Source organism: Bos grunniens, chromosome 14 (genome assembly GCF_055505025.1).
Source record: "Bos grunniens cultivar Pamir isolate PY7600 chromosome 14, Bosgru_T2T1.0, whole genome shotgun sequence".
Taxonomy (NCBI): Eukaryota; Metazoa; Chordata; class Mammalia; order Artiodactyla; family Bovidae; genus Bos; species Bos grunniens.
The window spans coordinates 52234776-52254016 of NC_141178.1; the positions used below are offsets into that span (position 1 = coordinate 52234776).

Here is a 19241-nt window from a genome sequence, read left to right on the forward strand (position 1 = left end):
AACTTATTAAAGATACTGCTGAAATTTTCAGATGCTCACATTAGTCAGAAATTTTTTTTCAGCCCAAAAAGAGATGTAAGATTGCTTACTGATTGAGAGCAGTTTCTGGTGATGCTATTTAAAAGTGTCATAACAACCCATGAGTATTCACAGTATGCTAACCACTAATTACTTGTTTAGATAGCAAAGAGCTAACATTGGTGCTTCTTACTTAACCTCTTTGTCCCTTGTCTGTCCCCCAAAGCTATACACGGAATCCTGTAATGATGTTGAAATCTGTAGGATTATTAGCAGATAAAGCAGTTGACTCTTGTAATCGTGTGATCATTTTATAACATACACCTTTTTTTAAAAGGCTTGGTGCACTTTCTCAATAGGCAGTTGATTAGTTTCTGGCAAACATTTCAACTTGGGTGTTAGCATTGACACTTCTTTGACAGCTACTGAAAAACTTCAACATTCATCCCATTCTTACAGGATCCCCAACCTTCAGACCTGCTCTGTCTAGGAATTACTTCCACTTAGGTCCAGATTTCTGGTCGTCTGGCATTTATAAACTGATTCTTGATGTCCCTCATGCAACTAATTTGTAAACTGTGTAGTCTCCTTACCTTATGTTGTGAAGACTGACGGTTTTGAAGCACCTGATAATAATGAGCAATATGTACAATAAGAAAAATTGGGAGGAAGAAGTAATGGGGGGGAGAAAAGAAGGCTGAGGAGAGAGAAAGTGATTGATTAGAGAGAGCAAGAGAGTGGCAAAGATGTTAGGCTGGTGGCTGAGTGGTGTGAACTGAAAAGGGCCCCTGAGCTGGGTCTCCCTAATGCAACTTCTTTGCTCCTGAGCATCACAGCGCCTCACCAGGCTTTCAAGGAGCCTCCCTCCTGTCAGTTTCCTTCTTTTCAGTAAGTTGGCTTTAGTGACCAGCTTTCTGTAGGCTGGATTAAGAGCCCCAAATATTCCTACAAATATTTTTCTGTGTCCAATTGATACACCTGGTCTCTTGAAATATAATACTTTGGACTCTTAAATTAGTTGGACTTCAGTTCAGTCACTCAGTCGTGTCCAACTCTTTGCAACCCCATGAATCACAGCATGCCAGGCCTTCCTGTCCATCACCAGCTCCCGGAGCCTACTCAAACTCACGTCCATCGAGTCGGTGATGCTGTTCAGCCATCTCATCCTCTGTTGTCCCGTTCTCCTCCTGCCCCCAATCCCTCCTAGCATCAGGGTCTTTTCCAGTGAGTCAACTCTCTGCATGAGGTGGCCAAAGTATTGGAGTTTCAGCTTTAGCATCAGTCCTTCCAATGAACACCCAGGACTGACCTCCTTTAGGATGGACTGGTTGGATCTCCTTGGAGTCCAGTCTTCTCCAACACCACAGTTCAAAAGCATCAATTCTAAGGCGCTCAGCTTTCTTGACAGTCCAACTCTCACATCCATACATGACTACTGGGAAAACCGTAGCCTTGACTAGACGGACCTTTGTTGGCAAAGTAATGTCTCTGCTTTTCAATATGCTGTCTAGGTTGGTCATAAAGGAGTAAGCGTCTTTTAATTTCGTGGCTGCAGTCACCATCTTTGGTGATTTTGGAGCCCCCCAAAAATAAAGCCTGACACTGTTTCCACTGTTTCCCCATCTGGTTCCCATGAAGTGATGGGACCAGATGCCATGATCTTAGTTTTCTGAATGTTGAGCTTTAAGCCAACTTTTTCACTCTCCTCTTTCACTTTCAAGAGACTTTTTAGTTCCTCTTCACTTTCTGCCATAAGGGTGGTGTCATCTGCATATCTGAGGTTATTGATATTTCTCCGGGCAATCTTGATTCCAGCTTGTGCTTTTTCCAGCCCAGCGTTTCTCATGAGTTAAATAAGCAGGGTGACAATATACAGCCTTGATGTTCTCCTTTTCCTATTTGGAACCAGTCTGTTGTTCCATGTCCAGGTCTAACTGTTGGACTTAATGGGTTCCATATTGAGTTTTTTCAAAATTCATGTTTGTTCTAAATTTAATGTCCCTACATTCAATATTCTTTTAGTTATACATTCTCTTTAGCTTCTATAATAACAAATTCTAATCTCTTTAAACATAAAATAATTATTATAATTCTGTTCCACATGTACACTTAGAAAATCTAAGATCTTCCTTTGAAAGATTCTGACGTGATTATTAAATAGTAACCGAAGCTGTCAGCTTGACAGTTCCCTCTTTTCATGGAATTCACCAAAGCTCATTGACGTCATCCAGAGTGGAAGCCCTGGTCTCTCTGCCAGCATTGGACAAGATGTAATATAAGCAGTATATTTCTTTCATGTCCACAGAAATGCAGTTTTCCGTTTTCTTTTAACTCCTAACGCATGATAATGTTCCATTCTATGTAAATGTGTTTTGCCCATTATCTTGAGCCTTTATGTTCACTTTAGCACTTTATTCCACCCCATACCAAGGGAACCTTTCGAGGTATTTACATCAAAGGCTTTTAGCCTTACTCATCTTTTTGTTTCTGGTTTTTTGCAGCCTATGGCTCTTTTTTGGTTGTTCATTGGCTCAGTCGTGTCCAACTCTGGGACCTCACTGACCGCAACATACCAGACTTCCCTTCATTTTCTCACGGAGTTTGCTCAAACTCATGTCCACTGAGTCAATGATGCCATCCAACCGTCTCATCCTCTGTCACCCCCTTCTCCTTCTGCCTTCAGTCTTTCCCAGCATCAGGGTCTTTTCCAATGAATCAGCTGTTTGCATCAGGTGGCCAAAGTATTAGAGCTCCAGCTTCAGCATCAGTCCTTCCAATGAACATTGAGGGTTGATTTCCTTTAGGATTGACTGGTTTGATGTCCTTGCAGTCCAGGGGACTCTCAAGAGTATTCTCCAGCACCACAGTTTGAAAGCATCAATTCTTCAGTGCTCAGTCTTCTTTATGGTTCATTATAAAGATTGAATATATTCTTGTTGCATCAAGTTGACTAAACTGGATATCTTCTACCAGTTAGACTTTATAAGGTCCCATTTGTATTTCTCTAAGTATGATCTGTATTAGCCGTAAACAGAATTCAGGCGGGCCAGTGCCCTTACGTTGAATCAGATGTCTCATGTGGTCTTTATTGTGATGATCTACAGTGACAACAGACAAAACTCTCCTTAAATTTTGCCTTAGAGCCTCATGTGCATTTGGGTTGTTTTTTATCTTCCTAACAGGGCCCTGTTAGACTTGGGTACTTTTTTGATACTTAGTGATATGAACAGAAAGAACATGTGTTTCTGTGTTTATTTTGAGCTTAAAAGTTTATGTCATACTGATTTTATTGTCTTGGATTATCTAAGTCTTTAGTATACAGTAACTCCCACGCAAACTCATACCCTTCTTACCGCTTCTTCCCTTTAAGAACCGAAGTTGTTGCATGGCGTTTCCCTCAGCTATGACAAGGAAGCCTGGCTTTGCTGCAGTCCATGGAGTTCCAGAGTGAGACACGACTTAATGACTAAACAAGGACTTTGTTGTTGTTATATTGTTTTTCTTACTCTCTTTCATACTGTACTGCCTAGTCGTTACTTTCCTATTTACAAGGAAATAGGAAATTTGAAATTACATTTGAAATTTGAAATTACAAATATAGTTTCTCCTATGTCTTTTAACCAGTATTTGTTCGACCTGCAAAGATGACTGTTCCATCATTTGTAATTAAACTGAGGTTCAGTTCGGTAACTTAAAACATTCCTGATGTTACTAGTAGAAGTGGCAGACCTGGGATTCAAACCCAGGTGTATGACTCCAGAGCTCGTGTGTTTATTTGCCTTGCTGCATTGCCGCTTTGTATCAGTACAGGCTACTCCTTAAAGACCATCGCTTTCAGCACCTCGCTGCTTTTTCCCCCTTTATCCATGCATGCTGAATGTAAAAATTCTTCCAGGAAAACTTGAATTTAGATGTAACTAAATGTATTTATTCAGTATTTAACAGTAGGCTTCCTGATATGGCTCCTATTCTTTTTTAAAGAAAATTAAAGAGAGATTAGAACATCAGTTCAGTTCAGTCACTCAGTCATGTCCAACTCTTTGAGACCCCATGAATTGCAGCACACCAGGCCTCCCTGTCCATCACCAACTCCCGGAGTTCACTCAGACTCACGTCCATCAAGTCAGTGATGCCATCCAGCCATCTCATCCTCTGTCGTCCCCTTTTCCTCCTGCCCCCAATCCCTCCCAGCATCAGAGTCTTTTCCAATGAGTCAACTCTTCACATGAGGTGGCCAAAGTACTGGAGTTTCAGCTTTAGCATCATTCCTTCCAAAGAAATCCCAGGGTTGATCTCCTTCAGAACATAGAATGTCTTAATTTTTTTACTCAATTATCATTCAGTATGACCTTGCTTTAGTCTAGAGTTATAACCTTGCAGCACTGATTTAAAAAAAAAAAAATTTTTTTTTAAACAATCTCCAAGGGGAACTCATGCTAACATGCATGTAAATGATTGTCATAGTGTAAAGGTAGCAGATAATAGTGACTGCAGGGCGCCCTCTCGTGGACGATTAAAGCAGGTAGTGATCAAGTCTCAAAATCCAAAAGCTTTTTCTGTGAAAAATCTCTTTCGTCTTATGACTAAATGCCAGTGATGTCTCTACCGTGATAGAGAAGAGGGTCTGTGGGAGCCCTGGGCATGATACTGCTCAAGGTATGTCGATTTCCAGCCCGTCTGTTTCCCTAACCTATTGCCTAGATTTCTTTTTTCAGTCCGCTTTCTAGTCTGAAGGAAAAAAGCAAGAGAAAAACACGGCTTCTAAATTTACTGCTATCCCACATTTCATTGCTGGCTCCGAGAAGCCAAGGGTGGGTGACTGGAAGTAACTCCCATGATCATTAAGTAACAAGGCTCATTTAGTTTGGGTGAAGGTTGATTAGTTTGTTTGTGGTCACACAGTGAGGTAATGTGATATTTTAAAAGAGAACCAGCAGTGCCAACAGTTCTTAATAGTAACTTGATTAAGTCACTGAGCCCTGTCGGCTTTCTAAGCTGGACTGGAATGTAGGTAACCATGTAAACTAGAACAAGCCTAGGACTTAAATAGTCCTAGCCTGGTGGAAGCTGGGCTTTAATAAAGACACCTTTAATCTGTTGTCTGTTATGCTGTGAAATAAATAATGGCATGTCTCATGTCACAAAATGAGTTCATGAGAATATTGGCAATAGGGTCAGATTTTATGTAATGTGGTCTGGGGTTAGCTTTTTTAGTAATTGTCTGAATGGAAGTACTAGTTAAGTTCTCATGATCATTCTTCTTTTAAAAAAATATATATAACATATATAATAGTATATATATATATATATTTTTTTCTTCTGCATTTGTTTTTGCCCACGCTGCACATGTGGCAAGCGGGATCTTAGCTCCCTGGCCAGGGATTGACCCCGTGACCCCTGCTTTGGGAGTGTGCAGTCTTAGTCACTGGACCACCAGGGGAATCCCTGATCACTCTTTCTTGTCTGCAGTTCCCCATGTGTCCTCTTTTTTCCATTCCTAAATGATGCTGCTCATACCAACTCATTCAACTATGGTATCTTCGCCATAGTGGCCTCTGCTTGTTTCAATATAGAAACTTTATCCTTACTTCTTACAGGGCATCAGTGTGTATCTGTGTGTGGAGGAAGGATAGGGTGGACGAAGCAAACCTGAAGAAACTAAAATTTTCCACCTTAAAATGATCTCATCGTGCTTCATCCTTGATTTACAGTTACTGATTCCCTTTTCTTCCATCATCCTTTGGAAGCTATCCTAGGACAGTTCTGGAAATTTCTGTATCATTTTCTTTTAGAAAACCTGTTCTCCATTGAACTGTGCTGCTGTGTGCTTGTTCTGCTTCTGAAGGTTTGTTCTAAGGGACTCAGGATGGGTGCCAAGATTTCGTCACAGGAATGGTTATTGCAGAATTGTTGGTAAGAAATGTGAAAGTTAGGAACAGCAAAAAGATTTAGTAAGTGATGATGATTTCCATACTTTATATTTGGCTAATAAAAATGATGGGACACGTAAATTCCATTTACTGACTTGAAGAGATATTCATGAATTTGTAAGTTAAAAAAACTGTGAACTGTGTGGGATGAAAGAGAAACTTTATGTATACATGTATATAGGAAAGAGTTGATTGAAAACTACTTTGCGGGCCAGACTATTGATAGCTGTTGTTCCTGGGCCGCTAAGCCTTCCCGTGCAGCTTGTCCCCATTCTCAAACCCATGTTGAGGAGAGGAGAAGGCATAGGGCAGCTGCTCCCAGAAAGGACCAGGAAAAACATACCTTTTAAAAGAAAGTGACGGTGTGCCTCAAAATAACAGGGTAGGAAGCTCCAGGGGTTGATCTCTCCATCTAAACAACCTCTTTAAAGGGGGGATGGGCAGAATTCACTATTTCAGGACTCCGGGCGCTGGCTGGACACTGACGAGGACTGCTTGCTGAGGGAGGGGCTGCTGCTCTTCGGCGATTGGGCGTTGTGTTGGGCACAGACCCGTGATCGTCACTCACCCCTCGGCCCTCAGCCTGTGGGAACGCTGTCCAGTCATGGCTTGGTGAGGCCAGGGTGGGCAGTGGGGATCTAGTCCTCCAGAAATTTGGAGTTTCGTCTTTAAGTCAGTCTGGCAGATTCTGAGGCATGGGCACTGATGTTTGCCTGGGTTTCATCCCTTTTCAGCTGCAGAGGCTTCGGCCAGCAGCATCTACCAGAAGAGTTAAGGAATCGGTACTGCCCTCACCCCCTGGCCTTTGGAGCCAGACATTTGGGAAATCTGTGTTGGGTCACCAACTGACTTCAGCAATACTGTAATAGGAGCTTCAGTGACCACACACTACAAGGAGTAAACAAAGTCAAATAGATATGCAAAGGCCAGTTTGGAAAAATCACAAAACAGTTGGCTTCAGCCCACAACAAGTAAAAATAAACAGTCCTGGAAGAGTGAGAGATTAGATTTCCAGTTCCCCAAGTATAATTCGCACAATGTCCAGTTCTCAGTGAAAAACTATAGAACATAAAAAGAAATTGGAAACTATGACCCATACATATGACAAAAGAACATCACAACAGCCACCCCGAGGATGCCCACACATGGGAACTGCTAATCAAAGAGGTTAACTCAACTGTCTTTAATGCTCAATGAGCTAAAGCAAACCAAGGGAGAGAAAGAGGAAATCAGGAAGGCGCTGTGTGAACAAAATCTGAATCTCAATAAATAGGAATTATAAAAAAAGAACCCAACAAGTTCTGGAGCTGATAAGTATGATAACTGAAATGAGAAATTCACTAGAGGGATTCAGCAGCAGATTTGAGTGAGCAGAAGAATAGATCAGCAAACTTGAAGATAAGAACATTGAAATAATCCAGACTGAGAAGCAGAAAGGAAAAGGAATGAAGAAAAATTCCTTCCACAAGAAACCCATTGAGGAATCCCCATGTATACCACATGTGACTCATAGCAGGCCCAGCAGGAGAAAGAAGAGAGAGGGCAGAAAAAGCTGTTTGAATGGTGGGCAACTTCCTGCAGCTGATGGAGATGTGGATATACACATCCAAGAAGCTCAGTGAACTCAAAGCAGGGTGAACATGTGGCGCACCGGTGCCGTCTGCAGATGCATGGAGAGACCTCGAGACTGCCGTACGGAATGCAATTAAGTCAGAAAGAGAAAAATAAATGCCGTATAATATCACGTAGATGTGGAATCGACAAAAATGGTACAGATGAGTTTATTTGCAAGGCAGAAATAGAGACAGATGTAGAGAACAAAGTTATGGATGGAAGGGTGGAAGTGGGGGGATGAATTGGGAGTTTGGGATTGATATATATACACACACACACACTGTTGATGCTGTGTGTAAAGGGCTTCCCTGGTGGCTCACTAAAGAATCTGCCTGCAATGTGGGAGACCCGGGTTTATTTCCTGGGTTGGGAAGAACCCTTGGAGAAGGGGATGGCACCCCATTCCAGTATTCGTGCCTGGAGAATTCCATGGACAGAGGAGCCTGGTGGGCTACAGTCCATGAGGCCGCCAAGAGTTGGACATAACTGAGTGACTAACACACTGTGTATAAAATAGGTAACTAATGAAAACCTATTGTATAGGTCAGGGAACTCTACTCAATATTCTGTGGTGACCTAAATGGGAAGGAAATCTGAAAAAGAGGGGATATATGTGTATATATAACTGATTCACTTTGCTGTACAGCAGAAACTAAACATTGTAAAGCAACTATAATCTGATAAAAATAAGAAAACACAACAAAAAGCCAAATTGTTGAAACCCAAAGACAAAGATAACTGGGGAAGCCATGGTAAAAGGACCTGAATATTTAATTCCAGAGCTGAACTAAAATGAAAATGGGGGTTGGACTGAAAAGGAGCGGGGGAAAGCACTGACAACTAACAGACATTGGAAGAGGAAAAGGGAAAGAAGAGGGGATATAGAATGTAATAACATTAAAAGGTGACATCCAAGGTAGTAGACAACACAAGTCATAGAAACATAAGTATACTTAGTAAAACAGAGGTATTTTTTAATTTGTGGAGTTGTAGCAACGTCCTTCAGTAGAAGATTGGATAGATTATGGTCCATCCATATGGTGGAATACTTTTACAGCCTCAAAATGAGGACGGTCTCCGTGTACTGATAGGGAAAGAGTTTTAAGAAAAATTTAAAGACAAGGTACAAAACAAGTATGATATGCTACCATTTATGTAAAAGAAGTAGAACCATGGTATATAACAGTGTTTCCATATGTTTGAGCCAAAAACTCAGGAAGCATACCCACAAAACTTTTCAGGTAAAAAATGATCATTTTAGGGGAGAGTCTGGCAGTTGATTGGATCGGGAATGGGGTCGGGGTAAGGTTTTATCGCTGTGTTCTTTTCTCCCTCCCTCTTTCCCTCCTTGATTTTTATTTTTAAAACGTGAGTGCAGTATATTTGAAAAAACGTAATGAAAAAAAGATACCACTCCTTCTCCCAATCTGGTCCTATATTAAGCCTCAGGCAAAGCTTTGAGGTAGTTTGCATTGCCATCTCTGCAAAGTCTCTTGGAATTTTCTATTCTTTCTAGAATGTAATCTTAGGTATAGGCTCCTTGCCCACTAGGTAAAGAAAATTCTTTTCACTGGATGATTTGCCATTTCGTTTCGACAGCTACTCTGGCCTTTCTTAGATTGTATGTGAAATAATCCATAATTGTTAGAGCTGTTTCTGTCATTAAGTGAAGGTCTTATTTCTTACCCTGTTGTAAATGTTACTTCTGGGGCTAGTCTTGCTGGAAGGCGTTGGGCTCCTATGATGAGTGAGCTTTTCCCCTTGAGCTAATATCTAATATTCATGCTCAATATGGTCAAAACAGAATTCTTGATAATGAGTCCCAACTTCAGGGCTCTGTAGGAAAAAAAGGACATGAATTATGGATAGTTTTCTGGGTTTTTTTTTCCCCCCCAGTTAAGGGAACTGAGACATCAAGAAGTTGTGACTTGTGAGAAGTCACCTAGGAAATAGGAGTACAGGCAGGGAAAGGCCCAGCCGTGGTCTCAGAGCCCTGACTCCTGGATGGTGCCGCTGTCTACATTGATGGTGCAGATCCTAGCGTGTTGTTGCGTGCACTCAGCACAGTGTGGGTTGAACCCTTCACAGGAGGCTCATTCAGTTTTTGGACCTTATGTAATTATCCTCCCAAAGAGACTCTCAAGTTTACTTCAAGGATGGGTTAGTTTGGACATGTAATTTGGGAGCAGTGATCCTTCTATCAGTGTCTGGATGCAAAGTGATTGCCAGTGATGAAACTGTTACCTTCTCTGTGTAATTTAAGATACTGAATAGAAGGGAATGCTCATGAAGTCATGCTTATGATCTTGAACTCTTTTAGATTACTGTTGCATAATCAATAGAATGTGTCTTTCGCAGCATTTTTTAGAAGCTTTCTTAAATGTATTGGCTCTAATGCGTTAATTATATAGCATTTCTACATTGGTTTCTGGGGTTATATTTGTACAATGGGGACGATAATCTTTGCCATCTTCACAGGATTGCTGTAATTACTAAACGGGATCACAGATGTGAATGTACTCTTGTAAAACTGTAAAGTGCCTTGTAAATACAGAGATGGCAGTACTAGTATTAACTAGATCTCATCTGGTCCCCGTGTGTTCGTGTCATTCCACTCTGTCCCTTCCAGGCCCAGTCTTTTCTAGGAATAACGTTAGAAGGGTCACATTAAATACTTGTATTTCTGTATGTTAGCTTTTCCCCCTATGTCTTTATTTTTGTAGATACTTCCATCTAAATAAGGACAATTTTGAATGATGGTGTATGCAGAATTTTATCATAAACTGTCACTAAACCATGTGGTAAAACAATAAACCATATGGTAGATTTGAAATAAGAGATTTGTGAGTAATGCTGTGGACACAGGATTTGTAAGCAGATCTGTGTTTTAAAATCTAGTTGTCACCCTGTATTGACTGTGTGACCTTATATATAGTCTCGTGTAGATTCAGTGTTTTCATGTATAAAGTGGAAGATAATAATAGTCATTTTCTGACACTGTAGAGGGCTAAATGAGATACTTTTTTTTAAGCACATGGAACATTTTCTGAACTTAAACTAACCTCATTCCTCAAACATACTAATTCTAGTTCAAACATAATCACTTGATATTTAATAGTGTTTCCACTTTGGTTCCAATCCTTTTTATGTAAGTCATGTTGCTAAAGATCAAAAGGTAACGCCACAATTGTTCTAGATACTCTTTATTTTAGATTCACTGAGATGGAAGATGAAAAAACCACATAATTGTGTGTTGTTTCTGGCTTACGTGAGTATATGGGAACCTCAGAACTCATCAGTTATTTCACAAACAGTATGCACTTACTCAAGGAGGGCATAGCAGCCCACTCCAGTATTGCTGCCTGGAGAAGCCCATGGACAGAGGAGCTTGGTGGGCTACAGTCCATAGGGTCATAAAGAGTTGGACATGATTGAAGCAACTTAGCATATGCACACACATGCAGTTATTCATTCATTCATTCAGTGTATGTTATGCATCCCTACATGGCACTATGATTAGGCTCTGAAATACAAAGATGAAAAAGTAGTTTGTGCCTGTATTGGAGGTCATCATTTGTTGAAGTAGACAGAGAAATAAGTAATTTTGTACAATATCAGAAGTGGTCTGACTGGGGTCTGCCCAGGCAGCCTTGAGAACCCAGAGGAGGTGCCCCCATCTCTCCTAGACGGCGGGTGTGCGTGTAGCTGTCCAGGTGTGCTTCCCAGGGCAGGGGTCACCGGAGTCGAGTCTGGAGAGAGCCAGCGCCTGGAAAATGAGGCCTTTTCATCGAGGATAAGGAGATGGAGTTTAGTTTGAAATGGTGATAGACCAATGAATACTTTTATTTAGAGCAACATGAACAGGTTTGGAACTTGGAATAATTACCGAGAGGCATACCTACCTCTTAAACAGTGGCATCAAACATCAATTTTATCACCATCTTCACTGGCACCATTTCTTTGAAACCTGTTATATATCTGACCTGTGTATATAGTATCTCATTTAATCCAACACTGTTTGAATTAGATATCATTGCCGTTATTTTATAGCTGAGATAACTCTGGGTAATAGCGGTTGATAGAAGAGTTAGTGATGGGACACACACTAGAGAGTCTTTGATTGCCTGTCACTCGACCTTTGGAGAGTTAATGGAAGTTAAGATGAGAGATGCTGACTTGTTGATCCTTAGCCTTCATTTTCATGTTTTATATTGTGAACATTTCGCTGAATTTAGTTAGTTTCTAGACTTTGAAGACTTCATTCCCTACAAGATAGCTTTTAACCAAAGTCTGTTATTTCGTCTGGCGCCCCAGAAACTTTGGTTCTGTCTCACACTGCAGGGAAACATGATGGTTAGACTTATGGAAAGAAGACATGTCAGTATCCAAACTGCGTTATTCTCCATTCTATCTCCTTTTCCTCTAAAGTTAACATAAAGGAATTTGAAATGACACCTCGTTAGGATTTGAGGTACTTGAGTTCTAAGTCTCATATGTAACTGGGGCCCTGGTTTCTCAGTGTGAAGGATGATTTGGAACTAGGTTTTGTCCCCCTGCTCCGTAGTGTTTCTATAGTGTATTGAAGCAATAGAGGGAGAGGTGATCATTCTTGGAAGTTTAAAAAAAGAAAAAACTGATGATTAATCCAACCACACTCCTGATTATGTTTCCAAATGCTGATAAAATTGGTCATTTACCCCTTCATTCTTAGCTGTTTAATTGAAAATCAAATAAAGTACCTCTTCTTTCCTAGAAATGTGGCATGACAGTTGATGAATTTTAAGAAATATTGGTATGTAACTAGAAGGTGCTCTTGATAGGTTATGTGCAGTTTTGACTTACTCTACTCACCTTTTTACTCCTTTCATTTCAGCTCAATCTGAAATTGAAGTTTCTGTGTCTGCAAGGAATATCAGACGGTTACTAAGTTTCCAGCGGTATCTTAGATCTTCACGCTTTTTTCGTGGTACTACTGTTTCAAATTCTCTGAACATTTTAGATGATGATTATAATGGACAAGCCAAGGTGTGTATAGCTTTCTTCAAGAAAACATTGATTCTTACATAGGGTTAATGAAACCTTGTTTCTCCCATATGATACTGATTTTATCTAGCCTTTTTTTGGTATGTGAAATCAGTTGAACTCAATTTTTATTATAGGTTTTCCCTTTAGAGCAGCTGTTCATCTTATGATTAGGTTATTACAGAGCAAGGAACTAAAATAATGAAAATGTTTTCATGTATTACAGCATTACAACATTTATTGTAATAGCAAGTAGATCAGGGGAACATTAAACTGTAAGGTCACAAGGATCCTAATGCTGGAAAGAGTATTATGGTTTTCCCGATGTAATTTCTCTGTACTATAGTTAAGGAGGGACTCGGTTGCTCCCTTCCAGTTGTTTAAAAGTAAACTCAGCACAGGAAGTCTCATGACTTTCAGTCACACTTTTCATGATCTCTTGTATAAGTGAGATATTTGGAAGATTTAAATGTTTTTTTAAATTTGGTGATTGTGAGCATTGTTTTTTTCATATAGTTTAAAAGAAATATCTTAATGAAGGTGGAAATTGGCTGAGGTGGTTTTTTACTAAATGAGGATTTTTTAATAATCTCACATTTCTAACATTTGTAAAAGTATTCTTTGACTTAACACCTACGGGTTAGATGTAGGTTTGTGTAGATGGGGCCAGGGTACCCACTCTATGATTACATTAAAGTGAAAACATTTACTTCCCTGTTTGATAAAACAAATCAATGGAAAAGCACTCATACTTTCTTTAAATTTAAGAAAGTTCACAAGTTCTGCTTTTTCAAATGAGAATATTGGTCTGTGTGTCATTGGTTGTTAGGACTATTATCACTTCTTCTGGTAATACCTAGTATTGCTTATGCTGATTTAGCCATATATGAATATATGACAGTGAACTTTGGGTTCAAAATACAGATTTTTTCTTGAAAATAAAGTCCATGAAATTTTCAGGTTACAAAGACATGGTGTAAAAGTATCTGTTTGATTTTTAGGGTTGTTGTGGGGCTTATTTGCTTGGCTGAAATAACCATCAACCTAAGAATTATGTAGTAAATGCAATGGACTATTCTATTAGGATATTTAAGGAATATTAATAAATAAATTGGGAATGTGTTTTAAGAAGAAAATAACAAATAATTTAAGTGTAGTATATACTACAGGTGTCTGGTACCTGGATTCCAGAGTCTGATCACCTAACTTAAGACCCAGCTCTGTGACTCTCACTGAGCAAGTTAATGACTTTTTCCCTCTTTTCCCATCTGTAAATGAGGGTTGAAAACAATGCCTACATGATAGTGTTGGTGTGAATAGTAAGAATGTGTCAAAAATAAAGCATTTTTAATAGTATCTGGAATGTAGCAAGTATTCAACTATTGCAACTTTTATTAGATTTTTAAAATCTAGTTTCTAGACCGTGCAATGTGTGAACTACACTTCTCTGATGGGTATTGGAATTCTTGACAGTTCATGAGAGCATAAGAATAAGTCAAAAGGAACACCAGCCTTACCTCTGCATTTATCAATTGAGAAAACATTAATTGTTTTTCAAATGGAGTTTATCCCTTTGGACATATTTTGGAGTTGTTTGGAAAGGTCATGACTAAGGAGAGTGATCATTAGCATTTCTTAAGTCGACCACTTTCTGTTTTTGTTAGCTTCCTTATGGACTATCTACAAAAGACAGAGAAAGTTACTGAGATTAAATTACAGTAGGAATGTTTGGTTTTCATTTCAGTGTATGCTGGAAAAAGTTGGAAATTGGAATTTTGATATCTTTCTATTTGATAGACTAACAAATGGTAAGTGAAGACTTTGACTTACTCTCATGTATTCTCAGGATTGCTGCATTGATGGGATTGCCGCTGCTTTCATTTATTGAGTGTGGGCGCCCTCTGCTGGCTGAGGGAGCATCATATTGTTCCTTCTTCAGTGACTGATCTGTAAGCCTAGAGCATCCATCTAAAATTTTACTTTTGATTATCACTCTTAGTAGTAATCAAAAGTAATCCCTGTCATAGTCACTTGGGTATCTCTAATTAAACCTACTTCTGTTAATAAGAGGCTTCTCAGCTGGTTCAGTTGGTAAAGAATTCACTTGCCGATGGCAAGAGACGTGGTTTCAATCCCTGAATCAGGAAGATCCCCTGGAGGAGGGCATGGCAACCCACTCCAGTATTCTTGCCTGGAGAATCCCATGGACAGAGGAGCCTGGCGGGCTGCAAGTCCATGGGGTCGCAGAGTCAGACACGATTGAGCATGCACTTCTATTCTTCTTTTCTCTTGCTATTAATAACCCAACGTACACATTATTATCTCATGGTTCTTGATGTTTCCTTTTTGGGTTTTTTTGTGCTGTAGCCATGTACAGTGACATCCTCCAATCTTATATTCCAGTTTTGATAGCCCGAGATGTGTGGTAGATTGACGCCCTTTTGAGAGATGGCTTTTCTTCTCACTCTGGTTCTCAGGCTCTCTTTCTCTGCACACTTTAGAGAGATGGTGTGTTATGATCAGCAGAGCGGGCCCTTCTGACACTGCTTCTCTCTGGCGGGGTGGGTAGGGGAGAGCTTGGAGCTAATCACTATCTATGGAAAGTTTGAGTACGTTGGAAAAAAATAAAGATGATTCTGATTTGTTTACCTCTGAGTTCTGTTTTGCTTTGGCTGAAAGTGAAAAAAGTGTTAGCTGCTCAGTCGTGTCCGACTCTGCGGCCCCATGGACTATAGCCCGCCAGGCTCCTCTGTCCAAGGGATTCTCCAGGCCAGAATACTATGGTGGGTAGCTATGCCCTCCTCCAGGGGATCATTCCAACCCAGGGATTGAAGCCAGGTCTCCTGCATTGCAGGCAGATTCTTTACCAACTGAGCCAAGGTTCATTTTTCTTTATTGTCTTTGGGCACAGGAACAAAATTCCCTTTGGGAATCATTTTTCATTTTGTATAAAATTTTTGACGTAAAAAGTTGGTGGTACCTATATATTCCAACTAGACTTTGTCCCTTTTGCCTTTTAAATAAATGAAGCAGAGTGGGAAGTTCACTGAGAGGAAGTTCTCACTGTTGAAATAAGTATGTGGCTCCCTGCTATACTTTGAAACTACCTTTTTTTCCCCCTAATTTTACTTTGGAATAAAGTTCCTTTTTACAAGGAAGCCAAATATGGAAACCACACTATAGTCATCTTGAGAATAGCTTGGGTCCACACAATGGACAGATGGGGAAGGACAGGGAAGCCTGGTGTGCTGCAGTCCACGGGGTCACAAAGAGTCAGACACGACTTAGTGACTGAACAATAACGAAGAAGCTTTTTAGTATCACATCGTCATTCCTCTGAGCTGTGTGGGCCAGGCATAGTGAGGACACCGCTGTGATCACGTTCTAGCTGTCTGTATCTGTCGACAGAAAAACTAGACCATCCCAGGCACAAGTGTGAGGACAGTAAAGGCCACCTCAGTGGCGGAGCCTCCCTCCCACTTCCCCGCCTTCTGTTTTTCTTCTTCTCTCTTCCTGTTCTCTTTCTCTCTGCCCTCTGGTGACCAGTGTCTCTTCCCCTCCCAGGCCCCCACTCAGGCCTGTCCTCCTAGAAAGGACTCTGATCGCATCTACACAGCTGTCCCTCCATGCAGCCTTCCTTCCCTCTTTGAAAATATAGGTGCCTCAGCTTCTTCCAGATCTGGGAAACTCCCCTTTCCTACCACAACACAAATATTCCTTTAGTCCTTATCTCAGGATAAATATAGATAATACAATGCCCCCCTTAACACCTTCAAGGTCTAACCTCACGTAACACTTAACAGCTCATAGCCTATTCTTAGTCCCCTGGACACTTTGTCACTCACAGAAATAGTTGATTGTTTTTCTCTAGATTTTATTTTTAAAAAGAATGTATCTTGCCAGCCAAGGGGCGTGGCGGTGGAAGTGGATTGAGGGTGGCAGTGTACGATGCGCAGAATTCTAGTCACTGGTCCACGTGAGTTAACTTAGGTAGCACTTGGCTTGCCTGTGGGCTTCCCTGGCAGCTCAGATAGTAAAGAATCTACCTGCAGTGCAGGAGACCCAGGTTTGACTCCTGGGTTGGGAAGATCCCCTGGAGAAGGGAATGGCTACCCACTCCAGTATTCTTGCCTGGAGAATCCCATGGACAGAGGAGCCCGGTGGGTTCTAGTTCATGGGGTCGCAAAGAGTCAGACACGACTGAGCAACTAACACCAGCTCTTCTTTAATCATCTCACCCCTTTTTTGTGGAAAAGGTGGCCAAATGATTTCTTCTTAGAGTTGTTAGGGGTTAGTAGAAACCATCTGTGGTTAGCTGCCCACTTGTTTTACAGATGGTGACCTATTAATGCATATTCAGTTCACTACAGTCACCCAAAAGTTAAGGAATTTTATATAGGAAGAGATATTATTGGGAAACAAGTGGGCAGAAGAAAGTTCCTTTTTAACTTGCATTATTTAGTTGGATCTGCTTTCCTTTCAAAGCTGCTTAGCCTGGAATGAATCCTGGATGATGCATGTACTTGGTATCTAAGTTTTCGCTTCTTGCTCATTGGGCTGGTGTGCCCTGTGTTTCTTCTGTGGTGATTTTTCAAGTGATACTGTGAGGAGGACAGGGAAGAAGCTCTGAGTCCCACTACTCCTGGCTTGTCCACTGCAAGGTAGTAGGATATATTTGGCTTCTCTGGTGGCTCAGACGATAAAGAATCTGCCAGCAATACAAGAGACCCAGGTTGGATCCCTGTGTCAGTAAGATCCGCTGGAGAAGGGAATGCCAACTCACTCTATTATTCTTGCCTGCAGAGTCCCATGGACACAGGAGCCTGGCAAGCTACAGTCCATGGGGTCGCAAAGAGTCTGACATGACTGAGCGACTAACATACACACACAGACACACACACGGAAGATATTAGATGTTGCTTTTTGCAGGAAGGAGTTAAGTTACATGAGATGCCAAGAAAGGGCTTGTCACCCCTGAAGGTCACCTGGCACACGAGGGCCCTCGTTGCTGGACCCGTGTTGTCGCCGGAGCCCAGTCCTTACATGTAGAGTCCCATCCGGAAACCTGTTGAGAGCCATAACGCCGTAGGCAGGCCTGTCCTTTGGTATGTCTTTATATAGGGTAACTTTTCTCTAAGTTACAAATTTTCTTTTCCAAGAAAGCGTTTGTTTCCATTTTCATATAAAAGAATTTCTTCAGTGCCTGTTTCTTGTTGTAACATATCAACTAAGCATCACTTGCTTTGAAATAATAAATTTCATTGACTTGTATTCTTACTCACTGGTATTAAGTCAGTTGGTATCTTGTGAACTGAAAACAAGAAAAAAATGTTGGATGCAGGTTTTCACTGTAGTATGGGTGGTACACTTTGACAGATTGGTTCTTGTCAGATTCCTCTGAGGTTCTTGGAGGGAAGACGTTAGCATACCTTTCTTACTGCCGTTTGCCTGAATTCCAGATGAGGGTATTTTACCATTGGATTGCAGCTTCCTTAAAACTCACTCTAGACCCTAGAGATCAATCATTTATTTCATTAGGTTTGGGAAACAGTTTTGGGGAGAACCTATGATTACCTGAATATAGAGAATGAATATACATCCTTTTTTTTTAATTGAAGTGTAACTGACATATTAGCTTGAAGTATACAACGTAGTGATTTACTGTTTGTATACACTGAAAAATAATCACCACATGGGTCTAGTCACCACATATAGAAGTTACATCTTTGTATTATGATGAGAATTTTTAAGATCTGGTATCTTAGCAGCATTCAAGTATGCAGTACACTTTATCCATCTCCCCACACCCTCACCTCTGGCAACCACCGATCTGTTCTCTGTATCTGTGAGCTCAGGACTTTGTCGTTTGGGTTTAGATTCCATGTAGAGGTGAGATCATACGGCATTTATCTTTCTCTTTCACTTAGCACAGTTTCTCAAACTCCCTCCGTTTGTCACATGAGGCAAGATTTCCTGCTTCTTATGCCTGAGTAATAGCCCATTGCATACATATCACAGTTTCTTTATCCAGTCATGCATCTGTGGGCCCTTAGGTTGATGCCATGTCTTGGCTATTGTAAATAAGCTAGTGAAGATGGGGTACAGATATCTTTTTGAGATAGTGATTCCATTTCCTTCAGATATGTACCCCAAAGTAGAATTGCTCAATCATATGGTAGTTCTAGTTTAAATTTTTTAAGGAACCTCCATTGTTTTCCATAGTGACTACACCAGCTTAAGAATCCCACCAACAGTTCACCAAAGGGTTCCCTTTTCTTCACACCCTTGCCAGCACTTGTTATCGCTTATCTTTTTGATCATAGCCATTCTGACAAGTGTGAGGTAATCCCTCGTTGTGGTTTTAATTTGCGTTTCCCTGGTGATCAGTGAACAGCTTTTCATTTACCTATTGGCCACTTGTATGTCTTATTTGGAAAACCATTGATTCAGATCCTTTGCTCGTTTTTTAAAACTCAGATTTTTTTTTTTTTTTATTATATGTTCTGAAACATCAATGTATCTGTCCCAAGAAAAATTGGTTGTTACAGCAGTAAAAATAGGACCATAGCCCACTTCTTCACCTGATTCTAGACCACATGGGCTCGTATTTGCACCAGTAGAGTGTTACCAAAATTTGAATACATTTTTTAAGTTTTC

At 40.6% G+C, this 19241-nt stretch overlaps 1 protein-coding gene across 15 annotated transcripts in view; it reads left to right on the forward strand.

Annotated features, from left to right (window-relative positions):
- Positions 1-19241, forward strand: part of PDE7A (phosphodiesterase 7A) — a 106602-nt gene that overhangs the window by 72176 nt on the left and 15185 nt on the right. For 6 of the 15 annotated variants that reach the window (XR_015140802.1, XM_086336786.1, XM_086336787.1 and 3 more), the window contains 2 exons: positions 12436-12587; positions 14329-14392. The exons of 1 other annotated variant lie outside the window; for it this stretch is intronic. Coding sequence is in view for 8 of the 14 variants with exons in the window: in XM_086336786.1 (XP_086192912.1) it covers positions 12436-12587; positions 14329-14392 (216 nt within the window). In the remaining 6 variants the exon portion in view is untranslated. Of the gene's footprint in view, positions 1-3388; positions 3466-12435; positions 12588-14328; positions 14393-19241 lie in introns of all 15 variants that reach the window. 8 more of the 15 variants (XM_086336791.1, XM_086336790.1, XM_086336800.1 and 5 more) reach the window with 3 other exon arrangements.